The sequence below is a fragment of the Dipodascopsis tothii genome (genome assembly GCF_038497935.1).
Source record: "Dipodascopsis tothii strain CBS 759.85 unplaced genomic scaffold V1510scaffold_42, whole genome shotgun sequence".
NCBI lineage: Eukaryota > Fungi > Ascomycota > Lipomycetes > Lipomycetales > Lipomycetaceae > Neoaidaea > Neoaidaea tothii.
This window is the reverse complement of record NW_027118026.1, coordinates 25,938-45,602: the sequence shown is the minus strand read 5'-3', so window position 1 is coordinate 45,602 and position 19,665 is coordinate 25,938. Positions and strand designations below refer to the sequence as shown.

At 68.8% G+C, this 19,665-nt stretch overlaps 6 protein-coding genes and 2 non-coding genes across 8 annotated transcripts; 5 read left to right on the top strand and 3 right to left on the bottom strand.

The window, feature by feature from the left end:
* Positions 1–172: 172 nt before the first annotated feature.
* Positions 173–4,525, top strand: V1510DRAFT_432119 (uncharacterized protein; the record flags this gene model as incomplete). Its single annotated transcript, XM_066935471.1, has 3 exons — positions 173–192; positions 448–568; positions 599–4,525. The coding sequence occupies 3 exons, from the start codon at positions 173–175 to the stop codon at positions 4,397–4,399; spliced, it is 3,942 nt and encodes a 1,313-aa protein (XP_066786775.1). The 3' UTR covers positions 4,400–4,525.
* Positions 4,526–4,661: 136 nt separating this feature from the next.
* On the top strand, positions 4,662–4,741 carry V1510DRAFT_t256. The gene has a single exon. It is a non-coding gene; the product is annotated as a tRNA-Lys (tRNA).
* A 945-nt stretch (positions 4,742–5,686) lies between these two features.
* V1510DRAFT_405039 (glycoside hydrolase superfamily) lies at positions 5,687–7,018 on the top strand (the record flags this gene model as incomplete). Its single annotated transcript, XM_066932303.1, has 3 exons — positions 5,687–5,853; positions 5,885–6,058; positions 6,091–7,018. 3 exons carry the CDS (start codon positions 5,687–5,689, stop codon positions 7,016–7,018), a joined length of 1,269 nt encoding a protein of 422 aa, XP_066786774.1.
* A 751-nt stretch (positions 7,019–7,769) lies between these two features.
* Positions 7,770–10,121, bottom strand: V1510DRAFT_408439 (uncharacterized protein; the record flags this gene model as incomplete). Its single annotated transcript, XM_066932451.1, has 1 exon — positions 7,770–10,121. The coding sequence occupies one exon, from the start codon at positions 10,119–10,121 to the stop codon at positions 7,770–7,772; it is 2,352 nt and encodes a 783-aa protein (XP_066786773.1).
* A 2,294-nt stretch (positions 10,122–12,415) lies between these two features.
* Positions 12,416–12,498, bottom strand: V1510DRAFT_t255. The gene has a single exon. It is a non-coding gene; the product is annotated as a tRNA-Leu (tRNA).
* Positions 12,499–13,094: 596 nt separating this feature from the next.
* On the top strand, positions 13,095–15,340 carry V1510DRAFT_423070 (heat shock protein 70 family). Its single transcript, XM_066934893.1, has one exon. The coding sequence runs from the start codon at positions 13,193–13,195 to the stop codon at positions 15,188–15,190; it is 1,998 nt and encodes a 665-aa protein (XP_066786772.1). The 5' UTR covers positions 13,095–13,192; the 3' UTR covers positions 15,191–15,340.
* A 750-nt stretch (positions 15,341–16,090) lies between these two features.
* On the top strand, positions 16,091–17,322 carry V1510DRAFT_423067 (P-loop containing nucleoside triphosphate hydrolase protein). Its single transcript, XM_066934892.1, has 2 exons — positions 16,091–16,234; positions 16,289–17,322. Exon 2 carries the CDS (start codon positions 16,502–16,504, stop codon positions 17,285–17,287), a length of 786 nt encoding a protein of 261 aa, XP_066786771.1. The 5' UTR covers positions 16,091–16,234; positions 16,289–16,501; the 3' UTR covers positions 17,288–17,322.
* Positions 17,296–19,309, bottom strand: V1510DRAFT_370230 (uncharacterized protein; the record flags this gene model as incomplete). Its single annotated transcript, XM_066931428.1, has 2 exons — positions 17,296–18,526; positions 18,558–19,309. Coding segments are annotated over 2 exons (1,983 nt in total), but the record flags the coding sequence as incomplete, so codon positions are not given.
* Between the last annotated feature and the right edge of the window lie 356 nt (positions 19,310–19,665).

Here is a 19,665-nt window from a genome sequence, read left to right as displayed (position 1 = left end):
GATACGCGGCGGCGGTACGGTGGGTACGCGGGCCGCGGCCCAGGTACCGCAGGTACGGCGCGCCGGTACAGAGCAGCTGAGGTGAGACACAGGGCGTGCGCATGTAGCGCGACGCAACGGTGGATCGTGCCTGTGCGTAGTCTGTCAAAGGCTCAGGAGATGCCGAAGTCTAATGGGCGCGCGCCGGCGGCTGTGATTGGCGGCTGAGGGCAATTAGGTTTAGGCTGCAGCGCGCCCGAGACACTGGGTGGCGCGTATGCGAGGCTAGCCGCCCCGGGCAGGAGTAAGGCAGGGGGGGCCAGCAGACGGGCACGGTGGTACCCGCGCGCGCGGGTCGCTACCCGGCCCCGCGCCCGTTACCCGTCGATCGCGCCCGCGCCGCGTCTGCTCCGCGCCCGCCCGCCCTCCGCCCGCCATGTAAGTCTCGCGCCCGCCCGGCTGACCCAGGTCGAGCATCCAGAAGCTCTCGATCCAGGGCGTGCGCTCCTTCGACTCGGCCCAGCGCGAGACGATCCACTTCTACACCCCGCTGACGCTCATCGTCGGCCACAACGGCTCCGGCAAGACCGTGCGTGTTTGTTTGATACCGCTGACCCAGACCATCATCGAGTGCCTCCGCTATGCCACCACCGGCGATCTGCCGCCCAACTCCAAGGGCGGCGCCTTCATCCACGACCCCAAGATCGCCAACATGACCGAGGTCCTGGCCCAGGTCAAGCTGGGGTTCACCAACACGTCGGGCGTGCCCATGGTCTGCACGCGCTCCATGCAGCTCGTCATGAAAAAGGCCACGCGCACGTTCAAGACGCTCGAGGGCCAGCTCATGGTCAATGCCGGCGGCGAGCGCAGCACGATCTCGACGCGCTGCGCCGAGCTGGACACGCTGATCCCCAACTACCTGGGCGTGTCGCGGGCCGTGCTCGACTACGTCGTCTTCTGCCACCAGGACGAGTCGCTGTGGCCGCTGTCCGAGCCGGCCGCGCTCAAGAAGCGGTTCGACGAGATCTTCGAGGCCATGAAGTATACCAAGGCCCTGGACAGCATCAAGGCCCTGCGCAAGGAGCAGGCCGTGGACATCAAGTTCCAGCAGCAGTCGTCGGACCACCTCAAGACGGACCGCGACCGCGCCGACAAGATCCAGGCGCGGATCGACCAGCTCGCGGACGAGATCGCGGGGATGCGCGAGGCCGCGGCCGCGCTCAACCAGGACATGCAGCGCGTGACGGCCGAGACCGACAGCCTGTTCAAATCCGCCCAGGCGTTCGAGAAGGTCCTGGTCGAGCTCGACCAGCGCGTGGCCACGCGCGCGGCGCTGCAGGACCAGCACGACCGGCTGCGCGCCAACGTGCCGGCCGAGCTCGACGCGCCGACCGAGGACCTGCAGTACGAGCTCGACGAGTTTGCGGCCCAGGCGGACGCGCTGCGGGCGGATCTCGGCCGGCGGCGGGCGGACGTCGACGCGCGCAAGCTGCAGATCGTGCAGGCGCGCGCGCAGCACGCCGACGCGCTAGTGCTGGAGGGCCAGCTCAACGCGGAGGCCGAGGCGCACGCGCGCCAGCTCGTGCGCCGCGCCGACATCACGCGCGAGCTGGGCCGCAAGCTGGGCATCGCGGGCTACGACGTCGCGCTCGACGACGCCCAGATCGCCGACTTTGGCGCCAAGCTCGCGTCCGTCTCGCGCCAGCACCACCAGACCGTGGCGCGCATCCGCCGCGACGCGGCCGCCGAGACCGACAAGGTCCAGGCCGAGCTCGAGCGGCTGCGCGTCGAGAAGTCGGGCCTCGAGCTGCAGGTCCGGCTCGCCAACGACACGGTCGCGCACTCGCGCGCCGAGATCGACGCGCTCACGCAGCGCGCGGCCGCCCTGGCTGTCGACGACGACGCCGTGCGCGCCGAGGCCGGCGCCGTGGCCGAGCTCGACGCCGCGCTCGACGCGGCCCGCGCGGCCTTTGACGCCGAGGACTGGGCCGCCCGCCGCGCGGCCGCTGAGGCCCGCGTGAAGGACCTCGAGGCGCGCCACGAGGCCGCCGGCAACGAGATCATGGCATCGAACAAGCGCATGGACACGCGCGCGCGGCTCACGGTCCTGCAGGACGACGCCGACCGCCGCAAGAAGGGCCAGGCCACGCTCGTGGCCGTCCACGGCGACAAGTTCCGCCGGCTGGCCGGCGCCGCGCTCGACGCGGCCGACGCGGCGGCCGCCGAGGCCGCGCTGGGCGACGCCACCGACGCCCTGCGCGACCGCGAGCGCGACCAGACGCGCGAGCTCGACCTGCTCTCGAAAGACCTGGGCGCGCTCGAGACCCGGTACAGCATCCTCAAGGACGCGCTCGCCCGCAAGCAGACCGACCAGCGCGACGCGGCCGCCCAGTACGAGGACGTCATGGGCGACAGCGCGATCGACGGCTACGAGGCCGCCGTGGACGAGCTCGAAAAGAGCCTGGCGGCGGTCAGCCAGACGTTTGAGCAGAGCAGCTTCATCATGAAGTACTACGCGGCCGCGGTCGAGCTGGCTCGGGCCGCCCGCAAGTGCTCGCTGTGCCACCACCAGTTCGCCAACGACCGCGCGGTCACGGCGTTCGCGGCCGACATCGACGGCCGGCTGGCAGCCATGCCCGTCACGCGCGACCAGGCCGAGGAGCAGGTGCGGCAGCTGCAGGAGGACCTGGACGCCGCCCGCGACGTCGGCGGCCAGGTCGCGCGGTACCGCGAGCTCGGCGCCGAGATCCCTGCGGCCGAGGCCGAGCTGGCCGGGCTGGCGCGGGACATCGCCGCCAAGAGCGCCGCCATCGAGCAGCAGCGCGGCGCCGTCGACGCCGTCCGCGACGAGCTCGGCCAGCTCGACCTCCTGCGGCGGCCGGTCGGCGACATGGTCCGGGCCGAGGCCGAGCTGGCCGAGCTGGCCGTGCAGATCGACGCGTGTGCGGCCGAGCTGCTCGAGACCGGGTCGAACCGCACGGTCAAGGACATCCAGCGGGACCGGCAGCAGCTTGCCGAAGAGCTGCGGCAGTGCCGCGGCGAGCTGCAGCAGGCCGCCGACGACCGCGAGCTCCAGAAGGGCCAGATCCAGCGGTCGGACAACCAGGCCCGGGACCGGCGGCTGGCGCTCGAGGGCCTGCGCGCGAAGCTCAAGGCCAAGCAGGAGCTCGGCGACCGCATCGAGACGCTGCGCGCGCAGATCGCGGCCAAGCAGTCCGAGATCGAGGTCACGCGGATCCGCACCGAGGCCATCGTGCCCGACATCGCCAAGCAGGCGTCCACGCTGGACGAGGTCAAGCGGCACTTTGCGCAGCAGGAGCAGGCCGCCAACAAGGAGCTCACGCGGGTCAGCGCCGCGCTCAGCGAGTTCGAGGCCATCCAGGCCGAGGTCGGCCAGTACCGCGAGCGCGAGGGCGACGGGCGGCTGCAGCGGGCCCGGCAGAGCACGCAGGCGCTGGCGGACGGCGTCGCGCGCCAGGCCGCCGAGCTCGAGCAGGCCGCCGCCGGCGCCGCGGCGCTCGAGAACCAGCTGGCCGACCTCAAGAGCCACGAGCGCGCGCTGGCCGACAACCTGCAGCTGCGCCAGCTGCGCCAGGAGATGGCGGCCACGGACGAGGCCGTGGCCGAGCTGCGGTTGCGCAACGCCGAGCGCGACCGCGACCGCTACGAGCAGGACGTGCAGCGGCTGCGCACCAAGTACGCCCGGCTCAACGCCGAGTACGGCAGCAAGATCGGCGAGATCAAGCAGATGGACGACCAGCTCGCGCGCCACCGCCAGGAGCTCACGACCGAGTTCCTCGACGTCCACAGCAAGTACCGCGAGACCGTGATCCGGCTCAAGACGACCAAGGCCGCCAGCGAGGACCTGGCCAAGTACGGCATGGCCCTCGACAACGCCATCATGCGGTTCCACTCGCTCAAGATGGAGGAGATCAACCGGATCATCGACGAGCTGTGGAAGAAGACGTACAGCGGCACCGACGTCGACGCGATCCTGATCCGCTCCGACAGCGAGTCCGCCAAGGGCAACCGCTCGTACAACTACCGCGTGTGCATGGTCAAGAACGACGTCGAGCTGGACATGCGCGGCCGCTGCAGCGCCGGCCAGAAGGTGCTGGCCAGCATCATCATCCGGCTGGCGCTGGCCGAGTGCTTTGGCGTCAACTGCGGCCTGATCGCGCTCGACGAGCCCACGACCAACCTGGACCGCGAGAACGTCGAGTCGCTGGCGCGCAGTCTCGGGAGCATCATCGACACCCGCCGGTCGCAGCGCAACTTCCAGCTGATTGTCATCACCCACGACGAGGACTTTTTGCGGTACATGAACTCGTCCGACTACTGCGAGCACTACTTTCGCGTCTCACGCAACGAGCGCCAGAAAAGCGAGATCGACCGCCAGGAGATCAGCAAGGTGCTGTGAGCGCATTTTGTCACGTTTTGCCATTTTGCCCCGTTTTGTATATAGCGAATCATGCTGCGGCTGCGACTACAGGCTCCGGGGCTTTGCGGTGATGGCGGGCCGGTGGCGAGCCGGTGGCGGGCCGGCGGCGGCCGCTGCCGAGGGTCGCTGTCGTGCGGCCAGGCGCACCGACGCGAGCCGGCCGACGGCAGAGGCCCGCGGCCGGCCCCGAGCTCTGGTGCAGTCGCAGAGGGATGCCATCCTGCCAGCCTTGTCAAGTCAGGCCTTGCTAGCTCAATCGGTAGAGCGTGAGACTCTTATGCAGATATCTCAAGGTTGGGGGTTCGAGCCCCCCGTGAGGCTACTTTTTTGGCGCGCTCCTGAGCGCGCGGCGGGCTTTATGGCGGCGGAAAAATTAGCATCCGGCCGGCGTCGGGACTTTAGCCAGCGCGCAGGACCGGCCCGGATCACAAGCCGCGTGGTCACAGGCGCGTCGCGGCGGCCGATCCAGCGGTCCGGCCGGCGGGGCGATCGGCGCAGCGTTCCGCCCCTGCCGGCGCGTTCGCGACGGCGAGTTCCGGCCCAGACGCGTCCGGGCGGCGGCTGGCGCAGCCGCGGCTGGCCGCACCGGCGCGCTGGGCCTCGGCGGAACCGCAGCGTGCGGCCGCAGGGCACCCATGGCAACGGTCAGCCGCAAACCGGGCAGAGCCTCCGCGCGCAGCGCGCAGCCTGGTGCAGTAGTGTGCAGTAGCTCCCACTAGACACAAACCTAGACCTAGGATCGGTCCAAGCGTGCCTGGGCACTGCAATTAAGGTTCGATATGCAGGTTGTCTCAGCACGCATTAAGGCCACGCTAACCACTTCCACAGCCGTGCGCCGCAGCGGCTCGCCCGCCCGCGGCTGATACCGACGCCGGCGGTATCTCCCAGCTGCACGGCCGCCGCCGGGCCAGATCCGGGCGGGCCAAGAGCCATTCAGCAGCCGACCAGGGCCGCGTGTGCGCCGGCACGCGCCGCCGCAGCCAGGGTCATGCGGCCGGCGCGGCCTCCAGGCGACCGCGGGGCCGATTACCGAAGCGTCTGGACGCGGGCGTCAAATCCAGGGCCCGGCCAAGGCCATCGTTTGCGCTGCCCTAATCCCCGACGCCGACTATCTGCTCAATTCAGGTATCGTCTGCCCAAGCTACCCGCCCAAGAGACACTAGAGGCCCCGGCGAGAGCCGCAGCGACTAGGTAGGCATTTTGGCGCGGCCGCTGACGGCCGAATATAAAGCCCGCCAGGCGCTGTCCGCCGTCCCCATCTCCACCATGCACGCTCTCTCGATCCTCCGCGCGCTGACGGTCGTGCTGGCCGTCGCGCTGCCGGCCGCGGCCGCGCCGTCGGCCGGCGCGACCAAGCGCTGGCTCAATTTCGGCTACGGCCTCGGCGAGAAGGTCCGCGGCGTCAATCTCGGCGGCTGGCTTGTGCTCGAGCCGTAAGTGCGGCGCCGGGCGCGCTGACGCCAGATACATCAACCCGTCGCTGTTCAAGCAGTTCCCGGACTACGGCCGGCCGGTGGACGAGTACCACTTCTGCCAGCGCCTCGGCAAGGACGAGTGCGCGCGCCAGCTGCAGATCCACTGGGACACCTGGTTCACCAAGCAGGACTTTCTCAACATGCGGGCCGCCGGCCTGAATCAGTATGTACCCGCGCGCGCGCCGCTGACGCCAGCGTCCGGCTCCCGGTCGGCTACTGGGCGTTCCACCTGCTGGACTCGGACCCGTACGTCCAGGGCCAGATCCCGTACCTCGACCGCGCCCTGCAGTGGTGCCGCGAGGCCGACCTCAAGGTCTGGATCGACCTCCACGGCGTGCCCGGCGGCCAGAACGGCTTCGACAACTCGGGCATCCGCGACGTCATCAACTGGGAGCGCGACGGCCACCAGCAGCTGACCAACGACATCCTGGGCTCGATCATCGACAAGTACTCGTGCTCGCAGTGGAACGACGTCGTGGTCGCGATCCAGCCGGTGAACGAGCCCGCGAACTGGGCGCTCGACATCGACCAGATCAAGCAGTACTACGAGACCGGGTACGCGCGCCTGCGCGCCCAGGACAAGTCCGACATCGTGCTGGCCATCCACGACGCGTTCAAGGACGTGTCGTGGTGGAACGGCTACATGCCGTACCCCGAGTACACGCACGTCATCCTCGACCACCACGCCTACCAGGTCTTCTCCGAGGGCGAGTGCATGCGCAACATCGACGAGCACGTCGCGCACGCGTGCGTCGAGGGCCGCAACGTCAAGGCGGCCTCGCTCTGGACCGTTGTCGGCGAGTGGTCCGCGGCCCTGACCGACTGCGCGCTCTGGCTCAACGGCGTCGGCCGCGGCGCGCGCTACGACGGCACGTTCCAGAGCCGCTACATCGGCTCGTGCCACACGCGCGGCGACCTCAACACGTGGTCGGCCGAGGACAAGGTCGCGTCGCGGCGGTTCATCGAGGTCCAGCTCGACGCCTACGAGCAGTCCCTCGGCTGGTTCTTCTGGTGCTGGAAGACCGAGGACGCGATCGAGTGGGACATGGAGCGCCTGATCCACGCGGGCCTGTTCCCGCAGCCGCTGACCGACCGCCAGTACCCGAACCAGTGCCAGTTCTGAGCGGCGGCGATGTATGTTAGACAATCAGCCGCACTCGTGCGCTAGCCCCGTACCACGCCCGTGGCCCTGGGTCCGTGGACGGCCCCGTCCGCCCGCCCGCCTGGGTCTGCCCTGCACGTCCGCCAGGAGTGCATGTGTCGCGCGCCCGTAACGCCGCGGGCGGCCCACCTGCAGCCGGCCCTGCCCAGCCTCGGCCACTGCCGTGCCCGCGGCCTTGGCGGCCATGGGGGCGCCGCCTGCGCGCGGAATTAGGCAACAAACTCCGATACGGGCGCGCCGCAAACTTCCCCATACGTCGCGCTAGTGCGCCTGCGTGCGAATATCACATCGGACAGGTACCCCATCGGCCGTATATGACGCCGCCAAGCCGCACTAATGCGCCAGATCTATAGTTCGCGCAATTAATGCGTGTTTGGCATTAGATCGCAAACCTAATTCCGTCGCCCCCATCTTGCTTAATTTAGCACCCCGCCGGATTCCAGGGGCGCGTCCACCGCCGCGATCCGCAGCACGCTACGTCCACCCGCGCTAGCATCGCTATCAGATCGTCGATCGCGTTCGCCCCGGCTACCACCCCCTTGGAAACCGATCGCCCGCCGGCCGTCCGCGGCCCTCCTGCGGTTATTCAAACGTGTATTCACTATTCAAGCCAAATGCTGATCGAAAGACAAAACCCCGCCACGCGATGAGACAATAAAAGTACAATATTACAATGCGCACCGTCCGGGACCCGTCCGCGGCGGTGTGACGCCTACTCGGCCTCCGAGCGCGTCCGCGCGCCCGGCGCCTCCAGCGCCGTCTGCTCGTACCGCTGCCGAGCCAGCTCCTGTTCCTGCTGTCTCCGGTGCATCTGCAGCTGCTGTTGCTGCAGTTGCTGTTGCTGCAGCTGCTGATGCTGCAGCTGCTGATGCTGCAGCTGCTGATGCTGTTGCTGCTGCAGCTGTTGCTGCTGCAGCTGCTGCTGCTGCAGCTGCTGCTGGCCCACGCCCTGTAGGCCCGTAGCCGGGTATTGTTGTTGCATCTGCTGCTGCGCCTGCGCCTGTGGCTGCGCCTGCTGCTGGTATCTGTTGGCCATCTGCTGGCTGCCCTGCTGGCTGCCCTGCGGCGACTGCGACAGCGATTGGCCCTGTCGCGGCGTCCCGCCCCGCACCGACTGGTGCAGCGCCTGCTGCAGCAGCGGCTGCTGGTAGTGCGACCGCCGTGCCTGGCTCGTCGTCTGGTACCGGCTGTTGGCCGCTGTCCGGCCGTTCGCGGCCTGCGACGCCGACGGCTCCGGCGACGCCGACGGGCTTGCTGTGCGCTCCAGCACCTTCCAGTTGCCGTTCCACAGCTTGGCGATGGCCTCGTTGATCTCGTCCGCGTCGGCCGTCCGCGGCAGCTCGCGCGCCGGCTTCCACTCGCCGCCGTCGTCCATGGCGACCACGACGCCGACCGTGCGGTTGACGTCGTTGTTGGCCTTGCCGTTCAGGCTCGTCGACGACGCCGAGTGCTGCAGGCTCGTCGCCGACGGCGACAGCAGCAGCTTGACCCGGACCCGCGACAGCGCCTCGGCGATCGGGTCGCGGTACCGCCGCACGTTCTTAAACTCCTTGGAGAGCCGGTCGAGCTCGACCTGGAGCTGGCCGGGCCGCGAGCCGCGCGACGACTCCGGGCCGTGCGGCCGCCGCTGCGCCTCGCCGTTGGCCAGGTCCTTGAGCGACGCCCGCTGCAACCACAGCCGCTGCTGCGTCCGCGAAATGTCCTCGGCCGGCGCGGACGTGCTGGTGGCGTCCGCGGCCGAGGCCGCGTCGAAGCCGCGCTCGAGCGAGCCGCTGGCCGAGCGCGAGCCGTGCAGAGACGACGTCGCGTTGGCGACGGCCGCGACAGCCGCCGCGGCCGCGGCCTCGGCCGCCGCTGCGGCCTCGGCGTCCGTGATGAAGTGGTGCCGGCGGCTGTCGGACGCTGAGCCCGAGCTGTTCGTGTCGAGCGACTTGGGCTCGTGCCGCGCGGCCTGCTCGGCCGACGGCGACATGGACGACCGGTCAAAGTGCCGGCCGTTGGCGGCCGCGGCCGGGTGCGTTGTCGCCACCGGGCTGCCGACGCTCGGCGTGTTGGCGACCGTGTTGGCGGCCGTGTTGGACGCCGTTGTCGGCGTGGTCGACGCCGTCGTGTCGCTGATGAACCGCGACTTGATCGGGTTGTTGGAGTCCATCGAGCTCGTCGTGGTCGTCGCCAGCGACGTCGACGGCTGGCCGCCGTTGGCCTCGGGCGACGTCTCGCGCGGGTCCGAGCCGCGCGAGCCGTGCGAGGCCAGCGTCGTGCTGGACGCGCTGCGCGCCGCCGCCGGCGCCTGGATCTCGTCGACCTCCGTCGCGGTCGAGTCCGACCGCGTGGCCAGGCCAGCATACGCCTGCGTCTGCTGGATGGGCACCGCCCGGGCCGGCCGCGTGTCAGCAGCGGCCTGGCGCAGCGAGTCCACGTACGCGGGCACGTACGCCGGCGCGTCCGCCGGCGCGTCCTTCTTGTAGAGACCGTCGCCGTTCGCGGCCGGCGGCCGAGCCGGCTTGGTGATGGCCGACGGCGGCGAGCCCAGCAGCGACGTCGTCGCGTCCTCCAGCACCGGCACCGGCTGGTGCCCGGCCAGGTCGGCCACGTCTTCGTCGTACGCGGCCTGCGACTTGCGCCGCGGCACCGACGCCGACCGCTTGCTCGCCGGGCGCTCGCGCCGCTCGACCGACCGCTCGCGGCCCGGCCGCGGCCGCCGCTTGGGCGCGACGTTGATCGACAGGCCCTCGTCGGACTCGTCCGAGTCGTCGTCGTCGAGCTCGTTGTCGCGCTCGTTGTCGGACTGCGTCCGCGACCGCGACCGCTCAAAGCCCGGCCGCGTCGGCGTCGCCCCCGCCTTCTTCTTCTTGTGCAGCACGCTCGGCCCGCCCACCGCGATCGACACGCCCGACGCGGCCCGCCGCTGGGCCAGCGACGGCCGCGAGTTGCGCCGCGTCAGCGCGCCGCCGCTCCCCGGCGTCGTCGCCAGGATCGCGCCCGTGTGGTCCCGCCGCTTGAGGTACTGCTGCTGGTGCAGGATGCTGTCGCTGCTCTTGCTCTTCTTGATCGACCCGCCCATCGACCGCAGCGACTGCCCGGTCTCGCTCGAATGCGACGCCGGGCCGCCCTCGGACGGCGCGATCGCCGACACCTGCCGCGCCAGCTTGTTCAGCGCCCGCCCGTGCGACAGGTTCCGGTGGTGCCCCGTCACCGCCCGCGTCCCGGACGCCACAAAGTGCTTGCCGCCTGCCGTGACGCCGCGGCCGCGGCCGATCAGGTTCGTCGACGACGCCGTCCGCTTCGGGTGCGCGCGCTCGCGCCCATCCTCGCCGATCGACTTGACCGACGTCGACGACTTGGATCGATTCATGCCCGCCGTCTGTGCCGCCCCGATCTGCCGTCAGTCCTGCCATCTGCTCAAATTTGCGCACCTGTTTGATACACGGACCGCTTCGTTACGATCGCCCGCGTGCTCTGCCGGCTCCCAGCGCTCTCTGACCGATGGCGCCGCGCGCGCAAGAGGCCAGGCCAATGGATGTGTGTTCCGCGGAAGCTGTCGCGCCAATGTCCGCAGCTATCCGTTCGCTTGTAGATGACGGATCGAGGGCCGGCGTGAAAATGGGGGGTGCGCCCGCCAGGTCACGTGTTGGCCGGGTAGGGGTGCGGGTCCGCCAACCACCGGCCGGGCTAACCAGCAAGGGCCGTCTCTAGCCGGGCGCGCCCGACCGGCGTGTCAGAAGCGATGCCGTCAGACTGTGGGGCAGCTGCGCGCCGGCTGGCTGCTGGCAAGCGCCGGCCGCGCGGGCCTGTTGGCAGCTGGCGCCGATATGGCGGCTGCGCCGGCTGCGGCTGCGGCCTGCGGGCGCCGCAGCGAGCACAGACGCGTCTGGCAGCGGCCCAGGCCGAGCTGGCAGCGGCCTGAGCGACGCCGCGGCTCGCTGCGCGCTGCGGGCGCCTGTCGGCGGCTGCGCACGGGGGCCTGCCGCCCGCCGGGGCCTGCCGAACGCGTGCCGGGCGCCGGAGGCCCCCCCGGGCTTGCGGGGCCTGCCGGCGCTGGTGCCAGCTTATCGGCCTGCCAGGTGCGCGCGCATTACGACGCCTGGCACGGCCGCTTCCAGAGCGCGCGTGGCAGCGGTATCTACGGCGCCACCGCCGCCGCGTGGCCACAATGCGGCTAGAACGCGCGGTGGCAGGCCGCCACGGCTGCGGCCACGGCGGACGGCCCGTCGCTGTCGCCGGGTCCGGCGAACGCGCGATTTAGATGGCGTGCGCCTGCGCCAGAGCTCGTATTGATTTAGGGATTAGGGATTAGGGTCGGTCCGGGGTCGGCGACAGCCGTTCGCCCTGCGGCGGGCGGTCACATGCTCTCGGCCAAGTGCGGCCACCGGCCTGCTGGTACGTCTGCGGTCGTCGCTAGACAGCTAGCGACGAGTCAGATCAACGGTCCCTAGGCCACTGGCTAGCGCAAGCTTGGCAGGCGGCCGGGTCGGTTCTCTGGGTCGACGACAGACGATAGTACCCGGCCGTACCGATGGTACCCGATGGTACCACCACGCCGTGACCGGCCGCGACGTGACCGGTTGCGGTTTGCGGCTCTGTTCGCTGTGACTGCCGCGAGCGTGAGCTACACGGCCAGCGCGGCGTTCCGCCACACCTTATCGTAGCGTGAACGTGCCGCCTATAGCCGGACCTAGCGCCGGGGCTGTCGCCACGGCCACGCCAACAATCCGCAGCGGACGCGCGGCGACGGCCGCGGCCAGGCAGCGGCCGGGCGGCGTCTCCCGGTCACAGCCGGGGCAGTGTGACCAGTGATCTGCGCGTGACCAGGCGTGACCAGCAATACGTGACTAGTGACTGGTTGCTTGACCGGCGCACAGGCGCCTGTCTACCACATACGTCGAAAACCGCCGCGCCTAATGCATGAACTACCACAGGGGTGGTTCGCATGCTATTATTCCATTAGCAGCCCCGTCACATCTCCGTTTCCGGCGTGGGGAGATTGTGATCTGGCCAGCCGAGATGTGAGGCTGGCCTACATAGGACTGCGCCAGCTAGCCCGCAACAGCAGTGGCGTCGCTGATCGCGTCGTACGGCTCCGCACGCTGGACACACAGTGCGGCAGCTTGTGCACGAGCGCACGGCCGCCGATAGGTACGACGTGTGCCGGCTGCAAAGAGACAGCTGTCGACCCGGACGGCCACGTAAGTGACAACAGCCGTGACGACGACAGCCCGGGGGCAGTCCCGGACGCGCCACACCACCGTCACGGGGACAAACCACGAATAGGCAGCACGGCCGCCCAGCTCGCGGCCGCCGGCATGCAATTGACCGGGCGGCCGGCCGGCCGGCGGCCGCGGCGACGCAAAAAACAAATGACAACCCTGGGATTCGAACCCAGGCCTCCGAAGAGATGAGAACCTTAATCTCACGCCTTAGACCAACTCGGCCAGATTGCCTTTGCTGAGGGTGAGTACGCAAATTGGGTTTGACACCGTTCTCGCACGCATGCCGAACACCGGGCGCAGCCGCGCGCATGTGTGGCCGCGGAAGTTGCGTCGCGTGGCCTCTGGCGCCGTCGCGGCGGCACAGTGCCACGCGAGCGCGCGGGTGACGCTACGTGGCCGCGCGTGCGAGCGGCCGGTGGCCGGAGCCAAAGGCGCCGGGAGGCGCTAGAGAGACCACGTTCACGGCCAGCGCGCGTGTTTGGCAGCTGGAGCCCCGCGTGCAAACGCTCGCGCCGCCGCCATAGGCCACCGTGGCGGCCGCGGCAGCAACAGGCCATTCGCGTGACGTAGTGTCACGTGCGCCGAAGGCGGCAGTGGACAGGTAGCGTCTATTCCTGCATATCTCGCGCGGCATCCCGGACATAGAACCCCAACCCCGGTATTCTAGACGGTTCCGCAACGTTCAGGCCACAGTGGCCTTTTCGTTTCCGCGGCGTTCTTTCCGGCACCAAGCGCATTGCCATGGCAACGCCGTGCCTACCTCTTCGCCGTGACGACGTCTATTTAATTCTTATATCCCCTTTTTAACGGCCCGGTTTCTTCTCTCTTTTTTCTTCAGTGCGAAGCGTTCCATCCTTTGCTTTCCCCATACTACGCAGTCAATCCATCCATCCCCCGGAAGAGGTTGCATAGCATCGGATTCACGATGGCCAGAAGATACTCGCTGTTGTCGGCGTCCATCCTGCTATACGCCCTGGCAGTGATTGTGGCGCCGTACTTTTTCCAGCCCGTCAATGCTGATTCTGACACGGAGAACTATGGCACCGTGATTGGCATCGACCTGGGCACGACCTACTCGTGTGTCGGTGTGATGAAGTCGGGTCGCGTCGAGATCCTCGCGAACGACCAGGGCAACCGCATCACGCCCTCGTACGTGGCCTTCACGTCCGAGGAGCGTCTTGTCGGCGACGCGGCCAAGAACCAGGCCGCGGCGAACCCGACCAACACGATCTTTGACATCAAGCGCCTGGTTGGCCGCAAGTTCAACGACAAGGACGTCCAGGCCGACATCAAGCACTTCCCGTTCACGGTCAAGAGCAAGGACTCGAAGCCCGTTGTCGAGGTTACTGTCGACGGCGTTGACAAGACCTTCACGCCCGAGGAGGTCTCGGGCATGATCCTCGGCAAGATGAAGGAGATTGCCGAGTCGTACCTCGGCAAGAAGGTGACGCACGCTGTGGTGACCGTTCCCGCGTACTTCAACGACGCTCAGCGCCAGGCGACCAAGGACGCCGGCACGATCTCGGGCCTGAACGTGCTCCGCATCGTTAACGAGCCCACTGCGGCCGCCATTGCCTACGGCCTCGACAAGAAGGACGGCGAGCGCCAGATCATTGTGTACGACCTGGGTGGAGGCACCTTCGATGTCTCGCTGCTCTCGATCGAGTCGGGTGTGTTCGAGGTCCTGGCCACCGCTGGTGACACCCACCTGGGCGGTGAGGACTTTGACAACCGTGTGATCCGCCACTTCAGCCGTCTGTTCAACAAGAAGAACGGCGTCGACATCACGACCAACAAGAAGACCATGGGCAAGCTCAAGCGCGAGGTCGAGAAGGCCAAGCGCACGCTGTCGTCGCAGATGTCGGTCCGCGTCGAGATCGAGGCCTTCCACGACGGTGTCGACTTCTCGGAGACGCTGACCCGCGCCAAGTTCGAGGAGCTCAACCTGGACCTGTTCAAGAAGACGCTCAAGCCGGTCGAGCAGGTGCTCAAGGACTCGGGCGTCAAGAAGAGCGAGATCGACGACATCGTCCTCGTCGGCGGCTCGACCCGTATCCCCAAGGTGCAGGAGCTGCTCGAGACTTACTTTGACGGCAAGAAGGCGTCGAAGGGCATCAACCCCGACGAGGCCGTCGCCTACGGCGCTGCCGTCCAGGGCGGTGTGCTCTCGGGCGAGGAGGGCGTCGACGACATTGTGCTGCTCGACGTCAACCCGCTGACGCTCGGAATCGAGACCACCGGCGGCGTCATGACCAAGCTCATCAACCGCAACACGGCCATTCCCACCCGCAAGTCGCAGATCTTCTCGACCGCCGCCGACAACCAGCCGACGGTGCTGATCCAGATCTACGAGGGTGAGCGCACGCTCTGCAAGGACAACAACCTGCTCGGCAAGTTCGAGCTGTCGAACATCCCTCCGGCGCCCCGTGGCGTTCCCCAGATCGAGGTCACGTTCGAGCTCGACGCCAATGGAATCCTCAAGGTCTCGGCGACCGACAAGGGCACCGGCAAGAGCGAGTCGATCACGATCACGAACGACAAGGGCCGCCTGTCCAAGGAGGACATCGACCGCATGGTCGAGGAGGCTGAGAAGTACGCCGAGCAGGACAAGGAGCTCCGCGAGAAGATCGAGGCCCGCAACCAGCTGGAGAACTACGCCGCCTCGCTCAAGAACCAGGCCAACGACGACTCGGACTCGGGTCTTGGCTCGAAGATCTCGGAGGACGACAAGTCCACCCTGCTTGAGGCTGTCAACGACGTGCTCGAGTGGATCGAGGACAACGGCGCGGGCGCGTCCAAGGAGGACTTTGACGAGCAGCGCGACAAGCTCTCGTCGGTCGCCTACCCGATCACGAGCAAGCTCTACGACGGCGCTGGCGGTTTCCCCGACGACGAGGAAATGCCCGACCACGACGAGCTTTAAGCATCTGATTTTCGTTCTGTTATGTTTTTTTGAGATTCATGATCCAAAATTTAGACCCTATATCATGCCGACGGCGCAAAAGTATATCATTAGAACTGTGGTTCTATTGTAATATAGTTTAGACAATACTATTAGTATGTCCTTTTAAAACGCGAGCTGAGCGCGCTCTTTGGTAGACGGCCTGGTCGGTGCAAGTTGTCGAGGTAGTGGCCACGTCGAGGGCAGCCGCGAGCCGCGCTGAGTGCGGCTCAGGTTGCACGGCTACGCGCCACAGGGCAGCTCCTCTCCGGTCTCGAGTGGCTGTACGCGAGGCTGTGGCAGCCCTCGAGGGCGCCCCCGGGTAGAGCCGCATTCTGTGCGGCGCAAGCCGCACGGGCTGCGGCTCGGTTGGTGCGGCTCAGCTTGCTCGGTCCACGCGGCTCTCCTGAGAGCTATCTCCGGTGCTCAGAACAGGGCAGGAGACTGTGTAGTATGTGGCTCGCGTTACACGACTCACGCACAAATCCCGCGAGGCCCCGCCCTGGGCCATCGCGGCTGCCCAGACTTCTGAGCCGCATGATGTGCGGCGCATGACGCTGCCCAGATATCTCAGCCGCATGGCACGCGGCTCGTGACACTCCTCAGAACTCTCAGCCGCACGCTCTGCGGCTCATGAGGCATGCCCAGACCCTGAGCCGCATGGCGTGCGGCGATGACGCGCTTACTCTGAGCCGCGTGGAGTGCGGCGCACGCCGCACGCCTCCAATGAGGCCTATTTACAAGACTGAGCCCAGACAAGATTATCAGCACCCGATCTGACCGGCACACCCGCGTACCTCGCCAAGCGCACCACACGTAGAGCGCGCGCACGTAGAGCATAGGCGGCCTGCCCGGCCGCCGTATCGCGCTGCAGCGCGGCGGTGACAAATGGCCGGCCTCTGGTTGGTGCCCAGATGACCCCTGAAACCGATTTTCGATTTCGGATTTCGACGACTCGCCAACCGCCGAACATCAGAAATCGACCGCACAGCTCAACAATGGCGCTGAGATCGCTCGAGAGCAGAGGTACGTGTCGCAGACAGACGTCCGCACTGGAGCGGTACGGGACTGACATCGCAGCCACGTTGGCCGTTTGCAGAGGTGTCTGGCAGTCGACCGGCCAGCTCGCGGCTCAGGCCGGCAAACCGGCGTTCGCCGCCCGCAGCGCCACCGGGCGGCGCAGCGTGCACAGCAGCCTGTGCGTCCGGCACGAGAACCCGCTGGTGAGTGCCGCCGGAGCGCAGCTGACAGCAGGGTCTGCCGCGGTCGGGATCGCCGCCCAAAATTCCCCGGATGGCCCGGGGCCTGCCGCAGAAGGCCAAGCTGCGCGGAGTCGACAAGGTCGTGGCAGTCTCGTCGGCCAAGGGCGGCGTCGGCAAGAGCACGCTGTCGGTCAACCTGGCAATCGCGATGGCGATGCAGGGCAAGCGCGTCGGGATCCTCGACGCCGACATCTTTGGCCCGTCCGTGCCCAAGCTGCTGGACCTCGCCGGCGAGCCCGAGCTCACAGACCGCAACCTGCTTCGGCCGCTCAGCAACTACGGCGTCAAGGCCATGTCGATGGGGTTCCTGCTCCCGGACGAGGGCGCGCCGGTGGTGTGGCGCGGGCTGATGGTCATGAAGGCGCTCCAGCAGCTCCTGCACGAGGTCGAGTGGGGCGGGCTCGACGTGCTCGTGCTGGACATGCCGCCGGGCACCGGCGACGTGCAGCTGACGATCACGCAGCAGGTGGTCGTCGACGGCGCGGTGATCGTGTCGACGCCACAGGACGTGGCGCTGCTCGACGCCGTCAAGGGCACCAACATGTTCCGCAAGGTCGGCGTGCCGATCCTGGGCATGGTCGAGAACATGAGCATGTACGTGTGCTCGAACTGCGGCCACGAGGAGCACGTCTTCGGCCGCGACAACGTGCAGCGCGAGGCCGGCCGGCTCGGCCTGGACGTGCTCGGCTCCGTGCCGCTCCACGCCGCGATCTCGCGGCTGTCCGACAGCGGCCAGCCGGCGGTGCTCGCGGACCGTGCCGCCGGCTTCGCGCAGGTCTACAGGGACATTGCGGCGGCCGTGCTGGCCCGGCTCTGATGTATATACTAAGTGCGGCGCTTGTACTTGCGGGGGTCCTTGCGGCTCATGGCGACGCGGTCACGTGTTCCGCGGCCGCCCTCCCAGAACCCGGTGCGCTTGCGGAAGAACGCGTGCCGGCAGTAGGCGCACGTCTCGGGCGCGTAGTTCTGCTCGCGCGAGCACATGCCGCAGATCATGCGGTTGGCGTGCTCGTCCGCGTGGTCCGACTGCGCGTTGTGGCAGCGGTCGCACGCAAAGACCTTCTGGCAGCACGAGAACCGGAACCACCGCGTGGACTTGCGGTAGTGCTTGCACGCGCCGTTGTCGGGCAGCGCGGTGCCGACGACGATGCCCAGGCTCTCGCGCGGCCGCCGGACGCGCGTGGGCAGCGCGGCGCCGTCGATGCCGTCGTCCGAGATCTTGGTGAACTTGGGCTGCGGCAGCCGGACGGACATGCGCGCGTGGCAGTGCCGGCAGTTGGTGGTCATGACCTGGGCCAGGCCGAGGCCGGAGAGCACTGTGGGCTCGGGCGCGTGGCCGTGCTCGTCCTCGTCCGTGAGGCAGCGGGCGCACGTGAGGGCGTAGGCCGACGGCAGCACGTCGAAGGGCACGGCTCCCTGGAGGTTCAGCCAGCCCGCGCGGGACCGCGCGTTCTCGACGATCGTGTCCTTGCGGAACACGACCGCCTGCATGCTGCGGCACTTGGGGCACGCGGCTGTGCGGACCGTGCCGTCCGGCCGGAGAGCGCGAAAGTCCGTCATGGTCGACTTGCACGACGCGCATTTCATCACCAGATTCAGCGACACCACCTCGAGGACGGCCACGCCCTGCAGGTCGATGCCGGGGAAGTTGACGGAGGTGCCGGACTGCATTTCGGGCGCGGGCTCGGCGGCGGGGGCCGGCTGGGCCGGCGGCTCGGTCCCGGACTCGGTCCTGGACTCGGACTCGGGCCTGGACTCGGACTCGGTCTCGGACTCGCCCTCGGACTCGGACTCGGACTCGTCCTCGACGGCGTCCCACTCGGGCGGCCGGCTGTACGGCGCGGCCGGCGCGACCGTCTCGGCGGCCGCCACGGCCTCGGCGGCCTCGGCGGCGGCGCCGGCCTCGGCGGGCTCGGGCTCGGACTTGGCCGGCGCCGGCACCGCCGTGTGCTCGTCAGACAAATAGCCCAGAAACTGGGCCAGGTAGTTGAGGTGCGCCAGCAGCGTGTGGTCCAGGTGCGCCGATGACCGCGCCAGGAAGTTGATCTCGACGTTACTGCGGTCAGTGCGGTGGCGGCGGTACTTACGTGGCCTCGGTGGAGTCGGCGTCCAGCTGGACCGTGCATGGCTCGAGGTTGTACGCGGCCGGCACAAACAGCGTGACCGCGCCCAGGTCGCGCAGGCTGCTGGGCACGCCGGCCGCGGCCGGCTGCAGCGGCACCGAGTAGTACGATCCCTCGGCGGCGTCGCGGACGAGGCGAGTCGACCGTAGCCGGACCTGCAGCTGCCTGATCTGGGCGCGGCGGGCCTCGGCGGCCAGGGCGAGCTGCTGGGCCGAGTAGCGGGGCGCCGGGGCGGCCGAGGGCACAAACTCGCGCGTGGTGGCCCAGCGGTCGGCGGTGGGCGGCGCAGGCGCGGTCGGCGCCGGTGCCGGCGCAGTCTCGGCCGGCGGCGCGGCCGGCGGCGGCGCCGCCGTCGCCGCCCGCGCGTTCGCGATCTTGATCGTCTCGCGCCGCTCCTCCTTCAGGAACTCCTCGAGCCGGCGGTCGAGCTGGGCGACCATCTTGAGCAGCGTGAGCTTGCCGAGGCCGGGGTCGGCGATCTGGCTGCGGAACCCGTTCTCGACGTTGACAGCGAATCCGCGCGGAATGTCGGTGTTGGTGACGCGGATCCGCGGCGCCGTGGCCGGGTAGTCCTCGGGCACGGTCAGCGCGAAGCGCAGGACCGAGATGTCGAACGGAAAGTCCGGATCGGACGGCGCCATGTCGATGTGCAGGGCGTGGCCGTCGAGCCGCGCTTTCGGGTACCGGCGCTGGAGCTGGCCGAGCTCGGCCTGGCGGGCCGGCTGCGCGGTCTGCGGCCGCGGCCGCGGCACGGCGCGCGACGCGGCGGCCTGGTTGACGCGCTGGCGCTCGGGCGAGAGCCCGAGCTGCTCCAGCTGGCCGATGGCCGAGCCGTCCTGGACGTGGACGTACGGGCACTGGTCGCCGTTGCGGCAGCCTGGGTCAGCGGCGCCGGCCGGGCCTTACCATTGGTCGAGCGGAAGAACATGCACACCGGCGCGGACGCGCTCTTGTCGGGGGGCGCCATGGGGACGGGGGCCGGCGGGCGGCGTTTTGAGGATGCGCGCCGCACGGCGTGCGGCGCTTACCCGGCCGGGCTGCCGCCGCCGCACGGCGTGCGGCGCGCGCCGCC